At 36.7% G+C, this 14,424-nt stretch overlaps 1 protein-coding gene across 2 annotated transcripts in view; it reads right to left on the bottom strand.

The window, feature by feature from the left end:
* The window catches only part of rassf5 (Ras association domain family member 5), a 51,630-nt gene that overhangs the window by 29,133 nt on the left and 8,073 nt on the right, over positions 1 to 14,424 (bottom strand). Inside the window, exons 1-2 of one of the 2 annotated variants that reach the window (XM_051122911.1) lie at positions 12,793 to 13,327; positions 308 to 438 (exon numbers count right to left, since the gene is read on the bottom strand). In XM_051122911.1, coding sequence (XP_050978868.1) covers positions 308 to 438; positions 12,793 to 12,958 — 297 coding nt within the window. In that variant the 5' untranslated portion in view covers positions 12,959 to 13,327. Of the gene's footprint in view, positions 1 to 307; positions 439 to 12,792; positions 13,328 to 14,424 lie in introns of those variants that run through there. The other variant, XM_051122909.1, reaches the window with a different exon arrangement.

Raw genomic sequence — 14,424 nt, 5'->3', positions numbered from 1 at the left:
ATGTAAAGTCACGTTGTGAGAAATAAAGTCACAATTATGAGATATAAAGCCACAATTGCCATTGTGCTAAAATTTGTAGAATCTGAGTGTGTAAAAAGATATTTGATATTTGGAAGTTGTTAAGTCAATTTATTCTGCTTTCCTGACTATGCATGGTAATATCCATGAAATGGGCCTGTGACCCATTTTTGGCCCACCAGATGGGATAAACAATCTGTATCTGTTCTGTCTTCTTGTGTATCTATATAGTGAGGATCTCCATTTTATAGTGTGCATAGAGCAATAATGGCTGAGTGAGAGAACTTACCGTCTCCTGAGGGTCTTTGGCGCCGGGCCTCTGTGGAGCGGGGGTAGACACATCCTCCGTCGGCTGGTCTAGTTGGTTGCAGTCCAGCTGAACAAGCCCCTGACACTCCAAATGACATGTGTAGCTGCAGTCTGGAGGCCAGAGACAAAAAGGACACACACAGTCACTAACAGCCATGAAGCACACAGCCAAACAGCCCAGTTCAGAGAGCCAGTGAGGGCTGCCAACACTCTTTCAGCTTCTTTAAAACAAGAAGGTTTGAAAAGGCCGGAGGAGGATTAGGTCATGTGTTATATTCACTGTAAATATCTGTGTCAGCACGAGCACCGAAGCCTCGGAGAAAATCTAGACTGGAGCTGGTGATGATAAACTGACAATCTGTATGTTGCGGGCATCTGTCTCAGACACATGCACTTCACAAACTAGAGATAGCAGAGACGCTTCAGAATGAACAGCTCATTTACATTAGACAGAATGTCTGGTGTGTCCTCCATATAAACATAAATTATGAGAAGGAATTCAGTCATGTGAGCTTCTCACGGCTCGGTTAAACAGTGCCCTATTCATTCACTTTCAACTGATTTGACCCCAAGATAGATGTTTATAGAATTCAGAAGACTTTGTTTCTTTTATGCAATGGCAACTATAGCAGCTGTAACCTTCATTACAGTGATATCAATTGTGCTTTTTAATATAGTTGCTGTGTGTGGTGCCATCTAGTGGATGTCTGATTTAAAATACTGCAACGTTTGCACAGAAGGATGAATGAGTAGATGGGTGAATCTTTTTCTCTTACACTTTATTATTTCTTAAGAGAATGAATTTCAAGAATAAAAAAGATATGCCTATATATAATAAATATATGCATACATATAATAATTATATATAATAAAATATAAACAGAATAATATAAAATAATTTAATATAATAATAATTTTAATAATAATAAAATATAAAATAATATTTTAAAATAGAACGTATAAAAATAATAAAATAATACAAATACTTATATAGAATTAAAATATACTAAATATACTAAAATTAAAATGCGCTAAAAAAGCAACTGCTAAATGCATATAATACAAAAAAAAAAAAAAAACTAATTTAATAGAAAATATACAATATTTATTTCCAATAATTGTGTTTATCATTTCTTAAGAGATGCATTTCAGGAATAATAGAAAAAATGCCTATATATAATAAATATATGTCTATATTCTTTAATATTTATATATACTAAAATATAAAAAATAAAATAATTCAATATAATAATAATAATAATAATAATAATAATAATAATACAAAATAAAATATAAATTAATAATACAAATACTTTATTTGAAAAAATTTCTTTTAATTTAAATTGTGATAAAAAAGCAACTGCTAAGTGCATATAATACTAAAAAACTAATTTGAGATGCAATTCAAGAATAAAAACATATGCCTATATGTAATATTTATATATAATAAAATGTAAACAATAAAATAGAATAATTTATAATAATAGTCTAATAAAATAATAATAAAACAAAACAATAAAATATTAAACATAAATATTTCAAAATAAAAATGATGTAAATAATACAAACACTTTATTTCATTTAAAACATATAAATAGAATTAAAATATACTAAAATTAAAATGTGATTAAAAGCACCTGCTAAATGCATATAATATTTTACAAACTAATCTGAAAAAATATTATACAATATCACATAATACATATTTATACTTTATATTTCTATTATATTATATAAAAATATAAAATATTTGCAATTGGGTTTACAATCAGGCTTTACATGGTAGCTCAATCGCTAGAGGGCGCCACTGTGCCAACATCAAAGGTTAACAGAGGCCAATGAAATAAGGTTATTAAAAGGCTGGCACAGACAGCTGCTGTTTAATTTGTGCCAAGAAACTTTTCATTGACACTGGGGTTCATTTTTTTCCTCCTGTAATTGCCCATCCAGTCAACTTTTTCTACATATTTGCTTTGGAAAGTAGCATATTGTATAAAAAAAAAAAAAAAAAAAAAAAAACTGGTGCAAGCTACACTCATTATTCTAAAATCCCCATTAGCATCATAATCGAGATAATAAAATGACCTCAGACCAGCACAGAGAGTAAATTTAGGAGCTAAAAAGCACTCTGAGCATCAATATTCATTGCTCACAGCCACACAGTAACCAAGGAAACGACACTCTGCACCACTGTATATTCTGCAGCACAGGCCGACCGTGATTTTACATGACACGGTGTCCTTCAGTGAGGCTGCAGTGTCATATGTATTGTATAAACAGATAGTCTGTGGCCAACAACACGAAGTGCTTTACTGACAATGCCACAGAAATGGGTTTTTGTTTTGACTGAGGTATCTGTCTCTACACACAGCGCGAGTGACAGATGACAAGAGTGAATGCTGATTGATTATCAGCGCCAAACACATTGCTACTGTCACTGTAGAAGAACAGGGAGGTGCAGATCACTCTGAAAGGAGACTGCGAATGCTAAGAGCCTCTACACAACACTGATAACGCACATGGAAAATGGACGTCACTTTCGATGGTCTGTCACCAAAATATAAATCTTGAGGGGAGTGTTGAGTGGGACTATGAAAAACAGTGTCCAAACCAAACAGAATGACTCAGGTTCAGGAAATGCATTATGGGCGGAGGGCGAGGCTTCCATCCGGTTCTGACTCTCACCTTCAACCTCAGCCTGATATCAACAGTGTGGTTTAATGCAACACCCTGATAACTTTACGCAGCAGTGACTTTTAAATGAAAAACCTGGCACGTGCAGCAGCAGTCAGATGACAATGAGGCATCCTGCAAAATGGTCTGTATCTCACATATACATGTATAAAAATTACTTCACCAAGAAACTGACTTTTATAGTGAAGACATTTTCAAAGCACATTAAAGGAGACCTATTAGGCCCTTTTTGCAATGTGTAAAATAAGTCTCAGGAGTCCCCAGAATGTATCTGTGAAGTTTAAGCTCAAAATGCCACACAGATCATTTATTACATCATTTTGAAAATGCCCATTTTGAGTGAAAGCAGAAACATGATGTTTTTGTACATATGGTTGTGCCTTTACAGCTCGTAACTCAGATACTCTGCCAAAAAACATGTTTGGTTTTGATTATCATGTCTATCACACTGAAATCATGTGTTTTAAAGCTAAATCAGTTTAAACTTCTGATATACAGTTTTCTGAGCGCACACATCCGAAGAACGCGGTCAGAAAGTGGCTGTCACACAGCATAAGAGTACTTAAGTAAGTTCTCTTTCATGTCTTATTGTGCTTAAACTTTCAAACACATAAGTTTATGTTAAAAACACACAAGGTACAAAAACAGTCGGTTATGTCTGTGAAGGTAAACAGATGGAAAAGAAATCGCATGTTTATATTAGATCTGTGTGGCAGCAGCATAACGTACAGTAAATAAATTAATAAATCTGCTGCTCTTTTGTCTCCTCTGAGGCTGGGTCTCTAAATAGTGTTCTGTGCTCGTCTGTGCAGCCAACGACAGAACAGTTAGCATGCTTTGCTCAGTGTTTTGCCATGGTGTTAGAACTGTTTCCACTTGCGAAAACAAAATGGCGGCGCCATGGGTGGAACTGTGCAGATTAAGGGGCTGAAATATTATAAGATGATACCATTACCACATCATGGGGGAGCGAAACTCATTTAGTCTTTTAAAAGGCTATTACATACATGATCTAGAAGACAACACTTCAAGGACGAGTTCTTTTTTTCACTTGTAAGACAGTATTGGCAATCTTACCATTTGACCAGTAAACAACTGATAATTAAAAAGAAACATCCGCTTTAAATTCGCCTTTAAAAGCATCTTGTAGTTTCATGAGACTATGCACAAGGCATTTAATGTCAGATTAAACAGGACAACTTTAACCCTATTACCACCATTCATGCATGTGCTGTGGTACTCTCATGAACACACATCAAAGACTGACATGGAAGAGAAGAAATAAAGTTCTTGAATAAAGTTATTTTTGTTTTCTTTGCGAACAAAAAGTATTCTCGTAGCTTCATAACATTAAGGTTAAACCACTGATGTCACATGGACTATTTTAACCATGTCCTTACTACTTTTCTAGGCCGTGTTAGTTGCATTGCTGTCTATGCAGGGTCAGAAAGCTCTCAGATTTCATTAAAAAATATATCTTAATTTATGCTCTGAAGAGTTTGGAATGACATAAGGGTGAGTAATTAATAACAGAATTTTCATGAACTATGCCTTTAATCAGCAAGTACTGACAAGCTAGAAATCAAAACACTGGATAGGTTTCAGTAGAATCAGTTAATGGTAGTCTGTTCCAGTCAAAACTTCATGGGACACAGTTAAATGTCCCAAACAAGATTGGAGGTTTACACCAGCCAAATCTTCTTTGAAACTCTTTAGATTACATGTTGAGGTTAATTAGTGTCACAGGATGCTTCTTTACCCTTTAACCTGAGTGCTCACATATGCTCCTCTCCATTATCATGTCCTTACAGCAGTGCGGTCTGAACCCCCTAAACCTGATTAATCTGAGAAGTGTGCCGCCAACTGCTAATCACTGACCGTCAGCTTCTGGGGTTACAGACAGAAGAACTGTAAAGAGATTTAACACATCTTTGCACATGCCCTCAGTGTGGAGGATAATACAATATATATGATTCACCCATAATGAACCAGAAAGAATATGACTGGCAGGTACTATCATCTGTCTGGAATGTAAAATGAAAAAGGTCCACAAAAATCAGTTAAACTTAATGAAAATTTAAGATGGAAATAGTATAACTTTTTATTTCTAAAAAAAGTATTATTTCAACCACCATTCAAAAGTCTGGAGACTCTCGTCGTGGTACTCTTGTGAACACTGACATGGAAGAAAAGAAATTGTTGAATAAAGTTGTTATTTTTGTTTTCATTGTGCACAAAAGTATTCTTGTAGCTTCATAACATTATAATTGAACCACTGACATCACATGGACTATTTTAACGATGTCCTTACTAACTTTCTGGGTCTTGTACGTGTCAGTTGCATTGCTGTCTATGCAGGGTCTCGGATTTCATCAAAAGTACCTTAATTTGTCTTCCAAAGATGAACGAAGGTGCTGCGGGTTCCAAAGATGAATGAAGGTCCTATTTGTTAAAATCACAAATGACTTGCTTCTTGCGTCAGACCAAGGCTGCATCTCATTGCTAGTTTTACTTGATCTTAGTGATTAATCTATTAGATCATGATCAATCTACTTGATCAATCTATTAGATCATGACTTACTAATAGATTGACTACAAAACTATGTGGGTATCCAAGGGCAGGCTTTAAGATGGTTTAGATCCTACCTGTCTGATCACTACCACTTTGTTTATCTAAACGGGGAGTCATCTCATTTATCACCAGTAAAGTATGGAGTGCCACAAGGATCTGTCCTAGGTCCTCTGCTATTTTCAATATACATGCTGCCCCTTGGTAATATTACTGGAAAATATGGATTAGTTTCCATTGTTATGCTGATGATACTCAACTATATATCTCAACAAGACCAGATGAAACTTCTAAATTATCAAAGTTAACAGAGTGTGTTAAAAATGTAAAAGATTGGATGACTAATAATTTTCTCCTATTAAATTCAGATAAGACAGATATATTACTTATTGGACCAAAAAACAGTACACAGAATCTCTTGGCTTACAATCTACAACTAGACAATCTACAAACTCTGGAATAGGCTTCCTGATAACGTTCGGAGTTCGGACACACTCTCTCTGTTTAAATCTAGATTAAAGACTCATCTTTTTAGCCAAGCATTCAAATAATGCATCTCATAAACTTTTACTGCAGTTATATCTGATCCCGTAGCACCTTCGTTCACCTTCGTTCATCTTTGGAAGACAAATTAAGGTACTTTTGATGAAATCCGAGACCCTGCATAGACAGCAATGCAACTGACACGTACAAGACCCAGAAAGTTAGTAAGGACATCGTTAAAATAGTCCATGTGATGTCAGTGGTTCAATTATAATGTTATGAAGCTACAAGAATACTTTTGTGCACAAAGAAAACAAAAATAACAACTTTATTCAACAATTTCTTTTAACATTATTAATCTTTGCTTGGTTTGAACAGCAGCTACGCTAATTATGTTCCTATTTGTTCTCTGTTTCTGCCAAGGGATTGACATCCCATGGTAACTAGGAATTCACAAGCTTCAGTCTGGATCCAGAACACTTAAGAAGAGATGATGCCAACCCCTCAGAGGACTTCAGATGATGCCAACCCTGAAACAACAATCCAGCACTACCGAATTTTGCTACTAATTTATAGTGTTCTTTGTCTGTTTGATTACGTCATTAATTGATCTTTACCATACATCTCTGCCATATGTACATCAACTTAAAATAGTCACCACTAGTACTAAACTGAGGTACTACTGAGGCTACTACTAAATATATTGTAAAAACTTTAATTTGCTGTAAAGTTGCTTTGCAACGATATGTATCGTGAAAGGCGCTATACAAATAAATTTGAATTTAACTGAATTGAATACGGGTTTGGAACAACATGAGGGTGAGTAATTAATGACAGAATTTTCATTTTTAGGTGAACTATCCCTTTAAGCTGCTTAAATGGAAGATGCACTGTTAATTAAAAACTAGTAAAGCACAGAGATTATGGCTTGCTTGTACTTCTGACCAGTTTACAACAAGTATAAATATACATTTTGCCCTCTAAAATCCTGATGTTCAGGGGAAAAAAGTCTATGTACAATATATTTGTCAAACACACTCATGTGGACAAAAGTCTAATAAACGCTTCATATTTTTTCCCAGAGGCACATGAAACCATGACCCCAGACTATTTGTTTAGCCGCAGCGCCTTATGAACAGAGTGGTCACACTCATGTTCTTGAGTAACGCTGGGGTCATTGCTAGAGAAACCCCATGGATAGTGCATTGCAGCAAAGTTTACATAACCTGGAAATGCTGCAGTGCTGCTATAAAACAGGAGTGCTGGTGACAGAGGAGGTCAAACTCTTGTCCTTGTCACATTAAACACAATGTTTATTCGACCATGTGTGGAATTTCCTCAGTATGAGAAGTCAAATACGCATTGCTGGGCCTGTCCCTTTAAAACATCACTTCCTACTAGAACATTGTCACTTCCTCTTGGAGTTAACCACATCTGCTGATCAGTAGAAACATTTTGGTTGTTTAGCTGGAAAAGCATGCCAAACTCCCCTCTGATAGCTGGAATGTAAGGGGGAGTTTATAGAGGGAACAAGAACACTGATGCCTTTTTGTCCCTCACGCGCCTTCTCACCTCCCACTTCCTTTTGACATTTCTGATCTCCCCCTTCTCTTCCATACATCAGCATTTTTCCACTTTAGGAGTCACAGTTCCTTCTTAGAGCCGCGGCTCATATGCACCCCAGCTGTATGCACCCTCCTACCACCTCTTTCTCTCCGTGCCGCTCTCTCTTTCAGATTCTGCATCAGTCAGCAGCGTTTTCTGCAATTTCTTTCTCTCTGCCAAGTCAGAGAACCTGACCTTGTCACCTTTCTGTGCATCTTTTCCCATGATTCAAGGATGCCCTTTATAATAAAAAGTGAAGATTCATTGGCTCATTTCAAAGAGTGCTGAGGAATGACACATTTTTGTAGGCCAGAACCTGAAATGATTTAGTATTTTACTACTTCCAGTTCCAACATCCTGAAGTCAGTTGACTGAATATGGCTACTTTAAAATTATACAGTATACAAAAAGTGTAGTACTGTATGTCAGAATTTATAGTATTCGAAAAAAATAGTAGACAAAAAGACCTTGGACGACCTGCTACTTCCACCTGAGATTCTGGAGTGTGTATTTGATGAATTACCATCCCATGAGGCCACGGGAGAGAAAGCAACACAAATGATGCTGTAGGTCATGTGATGGTAACAACATGGTGGATATAGTATGTAAGGGTTGACTGATTATCTGCGCCAATATTAAGCATTTTTATGATTTGCTGATAAAATAATTTAAAAGCATTTTAAAAAAAAGTTTTTGTCAGAGCCCTTGTTATTCTTCATTTTGACATCATTAAAAATTTTCATTTTTACACCAGACATATATATCGGTTTAAAATATTGGTTATCGGTCTACTTGATCTGTAATAATCAGAATCGGCATCGACCCTGAAAAACACATATCGGTCGACCCCTAATAGTATGTCTGATTTTTATTCATCAAGAATCATATACATTTGTTGGTCACAGAGCTTATTTTCGGCAATTAATTAAAAAGTAGTGTAAAAATCATTTTGGTTTAGGGAACCAGGGTGATGCTATTTGGGTTGGCATACAAATACGTCATCACTGCAGCACTCTATTCACACACAGCATGGCATCATATTCCAACAACCTGGTCCCAGTGTAACCTATCTGACTGAACCCTGTAATTTAAGCCCAAATTAATGTTTCTAAATTAGAAACAGACACAAAAACTTCAATAAACAGACGCAAACACATAGCCAGTTTGACAGAAACACGCTGGGTCATTCAAACAGCAACAAATGTTAACATAAAAAAGCTTTCTGACTCACATACAATGACCTGTTTTAAAACATGTAGTTCTTGTACATTGACCAAGCATAGATAAACTTTACCATTCATAGAGATTCATAGACAGCCCCTGGGATAATAGTCCTGGGCAATTGGTGGGCATTTAGTCTGTAATTAAACTGAACAGACCTTTTGTCTTAGGAAGAACCACACACAAAAAATCTGGCCTTTCTTTTTGTCTAAATTTCAGATTAAGTTGTGTGCAGTTCTGCAATGATTTACAAGAAATGCACTTATATTCAACTTATGGTCAATTCTAATAAGCAGATAATTATTATTATTATGGATTATGGAGATACCAATATTTAAATACAATGCTGCAGTGCACTGTAAAAATAAATAAATAAATAAATAAATAAATAGATAGATAAATAGAAAAATTCAGTATTTTTACTTTAAATATTCATTTAATTCAATGTGTTATTCAATATGCTATTCAATGTTATTGTGAAATTTATTCGAAATTTTTGAGTGAAAATTGTTAATCCTACATTAGGTTTTCTCAGTGTATTTTGTCCATATAAATGAGAAAAAGAAACCATAAAAATAAAATCAGTTGTCATAAATGCTACAAGTGTATGTATGCATCACAAAATTATAAAGCATAAAAAACTAATATTTATTTTGTGATTTGCTAAAGATTATATTTGTTATTAAATTATATATATATATATATATATATATATATACATATATTTTTTTAAAGATTAACATTAAGTGAGTTCTTAAGCACTTCTCACTCCTGGTCACATCACTACATCCATCCATCCTCTCACAGACACAATGTCTATTTAATTCAGTCAATTTAATTATGGTCATTTATACCATTTACACTCATATTTATAAATACCAGGTCTGAAATACATGTAGACATATGATTGTTTCATTCACATATGACATATGAAACTATAAACCTCGAGAACCTTCCTCTCTTTATTTTTACAGCATTCCTCTCTTTATTTTTCACTGTTTCTCTTTAATTCCTCATTTTATTCCCTTCCTCCACAGCTTCCTTGTTTCTTTATTTTCCATGTAGACACCCCCACATCTAGTTTAACCACTGGAAAAACACGATCAACCCAAAACAGAAGAAAAAAAAAAGTGACTGAACACTTGAAACATGTTTTTTTCCCCCAACTCCCCACTGTTATATATTTTGGTCCAAAAGTCCAAAATGTGAAAATTTAGTATTCCAATTCCAAATTAAACCTGGAAAATTTGAACTAAATGAACAAATTATGACATAAAAATATTCTGGTAATACAATTTGTCTTGAAAACAAAATAATATATGTATTTTATTATTGTATTATTTTATATATTGCATTTTTGGTTTTTTCTAAATTGTATATATATATATATTTAAATCCAACACAAATCAAAATGCTCTTTTAGTTCCTTGCTCTTATGGGAATACTCCAAGAGAAAAGAAAATATTGTTGTTATGTAGGGAGGAATAAACCCACAGTAAAAATAAATGTCTGGCACTCTGTGTTTATACCCTATTAAAACATAATGAATAGAAATAGCCATGATCCAGTTAATGCTTAGCTTAGGGAAAGCATGGCCTACCGAGGTGTAAAGTATTGACACATCAGGATGTTTTGTCTTCAAGCATGGGCAAAAACTTTTAGATGCTCAAGATGCTGAAGGTGCACTAAAATCCAATCTAATGGATTTAATAAGATGCACTGGTCAAGTCACTGCAGCCCTGAACACATGCCACAGACACAGCCTTACATGTACAGCTAGCAGTTTGAGCCTGATTACAGTACACTGTGGGTGGGAAATTGTCAAATGAAATTGAAAGTAATTGTGAAGAGTGCATTGTTAGTGACAAATAACAAAGAAATGTGTGTCTAGTGTTTACTTTAAACAGACGCTGACAAAGTCTGAATACAGACAGGTTTGTTTAAACTCTTATCAGCATTTCACAGCCAAGCTTTCACAATCAAGCTCACAGGCTCAGCAATTTGAGCTGACAGAATACTTCTATAGTTCAGTCACATCTAAGCGTAGACCATAATGGCTCACTAGATGGAGGTGTTTTGGTCATGTTTACACTGCAGCTCATTCAGGCCTTTAAATCCTGCTTGAGAAGTTGGACATTTACTTCATGACATGTAAAATTCACACCGCCCGCTGCTGATTTCTGTCTTACTCAGCATGTGTCATCCACAGCAGTGCGTCAGTGTGTGCGGGAGCTGATGGGTAACGTCATCATGAAGCAAAAAGTGTGAGAAAAGTACTGCCGTTATCTCATGCGCTCGTCAACTCATAAGCATTTCTGAACCAGAGACTAAAAAGGCTTTACTTTGGCCAAAAAAATTTAATGCTAATTGGATTGGCCATGACTTACAAAGAGAAGTCTACTGGGAGTTAAAAGCCAGATGTGATCAGAGCACTGTGGTTCTGCACTGACAGACACTTTCAAACGTTACTACAGGCTACTTGTCTATAAAAAAGCACTGCTATGAAAACTTTAAGGGATAGTTCACCCAAAAATGAAAATTCTGTCACTAATTACTCACCCCCACGTCGTTCCACCTCCATTCATCTTCGGAACACAAATAAGATATTTTTGATGAAATCTGAGAGCTCTCTCTCAGATTTCATCAAAATTATCTTCATTTGTGTTCCGAAGATGAACAAAGGTCTAACAGGTTTCGAATGACATGTGGGTCAGAATTAATTACAGAATTTAAATTTTTGGGTGAACTATCCCTTTAAACACACAGGCCATCACCTTCACTTATGAAACCATCAGTCTCAACCAAAGACTTTCTTTGAAACTTAGAAAAAGAAGTCTCATCAGTATATCTTCTTTATTATTCAAAGTGTGATACTAAGTGAATAGAAGGGAAGTTAACTTGCACTAAAGCAGATCACTTTTTATTCATTAGGCTGGTGTACTGTATCCCAGTCTCTGTCTACTCAAAGAGGGATTCCGGTTCAGATCAATGGGAAATTCAATTTCAACTCCCTTGGCTTCTGATCAAAACGTCATTTTGCCGAAAACAGCACTGAGATCAAATTCATCCACTGATGCCTAGGCGTCTAACTTGACTGCATAAACAGCAAACGATCCATGAGAAACAGAGATGGGATCCATATGATATGATACATCGGGTCAACTTGATTCCACAAACAGTACATAACCTGCAGACAGGGAGACTTTATACAAATATATAAATCATTGTACTACTGATGTGAATGATACCCCAAATTGGAGCAACACCCCAGAAATCACTAAGAACTTAAGATCACCCCATACAAACCTCTAAAGATGAGCTAGAATATCCTAGCAAGTGCATAACAATGCCATAGAGATCACTCAGAATACTCAAATCTACTGCATAGCAACACCTTTACAACCATTTAAAATTGGCAATCACCCACCACACTCGAGCAAGTTCTTTTACAGGCAAAGTCATTTGGTTTAGAAGATGTAAATGTAGTTTTCATCATGTTTCTGAACAGCATTAAGTAAATCTGTTGCTAAAATGGTGGCTATATAGTACAATTAAGCATTATACATTGCACTCTGTCTGCCTGGTTTACCGGCACATTCTAGAACCACAGAAGCTTTTACCGGCTGAGTTACAGATCAATGTCTATTCAACACATAAATGGACAACAATAGATACAACGAGAGAGAAAACAAGACCGAGAGGGGGAAAAAAGAGACCACGAGAGCAAGAAAAGGAGAACGAGAACATGATGCAGCAACAAGGCTACTGAAGGAAGCTCTGTGACTGAAGCCTAATTGGCCAGGTCTAGTCACAGAGGATAAAAGTACATTAAGTTCTAGTATCACAGTCACTTACTAACCCAGTATATTTCTCATCTCTCGGTCTCAAGTTACCTGATAACATGAGGGTCCCGCTACTGCTAGAGCGCCGCAGCAAGCGGAGGCCCTCGGACCAGGAGCGGGACTTGGGCAGGCGGCGGAAGAACCGTCCCAGGCGCTTGGAGACCTGTCCAAAGCAGGCGCTGGCCACCGCCTCCTCGGTCCTCATCTCCGGCAGCATGACCGCCGCTATCTGCGGCCTGTTGCGGCCATGACTCCAGTGCCACCACTGCGTCCCGCTCCAGGTGCCAGTACGTGAGCGGCCGCCGTCCCGGTTGGGGCTGGGCGCCTGCGGCTCCGTTGCGTTGTGGTGTGGGCTCCCTGCGCCAGCCGCTCCTGTGTGTCCACCATTGCAGGGCTGCACTCGGTTTTGTGTTGTGCACTGAACGCCCCCCCTCCCTGCCTTTCTGCCACCCTGCACCCCTACCCTCTGACACAATCCCCTCCTCCGCTGACTGGTACTCTCTCTCCTGTTCTTGTGTCTCTGCGTCTGTGCTCCTGTTTTTCTCACGCAGTGCAGAACTCGTACCAGCTCAGACTGCACCCACTCATCCTGCTCTATGCAGCATGTTTTTCATTGAATCCTTAAAGGCACAGCCACACTGCTCTTCTGCCTCCTACTCTCTTTTTTCTTCTCCCTCCCTGTCCTTCTTTCTCCATCTCGATCAATCCATTAATCTCTCTCTCTCTCTCTTCCTCCCTCTATGCCTCGCTCCTGTCACTCTGTGCCATCATGCCACTTCCTGTGTGAGAATACAGTCCCATGCTTGGAGAAACCTGTTGTCCTGAAGGACGTCTCAAGTTCTGAACACGTTAGCCATCCACTCCACACCTTCCTCATTCTCTCTCATGTATATCTATAAATAAAGAGAATTGAGAGCAGTGTCTTGCTCCATTTCTCTCAACAACAACTACTACGGCATCAGTTGACGGCATCAGTGAAGACAAATTGATGAATAAAGTTGTTATTTTTGTTTTCTTTGCATACAAAAAGTATTCTCGTAGCTTTGCAAAATTACGGTTGAACCCCTGATGTCACATGGATTATTTTACCAATCTCCTTGCTACGTTTCTGGACGTTGATCGTGTTAATTACACTGCTGTTTATGGGTGGGTCAGAGAGCTGTCAGAATGCATCAAAAATATCTTAATTTGTGTTCCGAAGACGAGCAAAGCTTTTACGGGTTTGGAACAACATGAGGGTAAGTGATTAATGAGAAAATTTTCATTTTTGGGAGAAGTAACCCTTTAATGATCTAATACCTCAATAATGCATCACATATTCCAATGTAGAGATTCAGGGGGTTTGGTTATCCCAAAGTAAATTTTTATGAATTAGCTAACGCCTTAACAATGCACCTTATATTTCAATTTCAAGATTTAGCTGTTTGATAATTGTGAAATAAATGTACAATAATGATCCAATATCTCAATTTATAGATTCAGACATTTGATTATCCATGAATTAAAGCATATTAGTCATCATTAAGCTCATTAATGCAACTCATATTTAAATTTAGAGGTTGGATTATCCAAAAAATAAATGTACTTTGATGATCTAATAGCTCAAAAAATGCACCTTATATTTCAACTGTAAGATTTAGATGTTTGGTTAATACATCAACAAGCTCATTAATGCACCTCATA

This window comes from Labeo rohita, chromosome 11 (genome assembly GCF_022985175.1).
Source record: "Labeo rohita strain BAU-BD-2019 chromosome 11, IGBB_LRoh.1.0, whole genome shotgun sequence".
NCBI lineage: Eukaryota > Metazoa > Chordata > Actinopteri > Cypriniformes > Cyprinidae > Labeo > Labeo rohita.
This window is presented reverse-complemented; position numbering and strand designations above follow the sequence as displayed.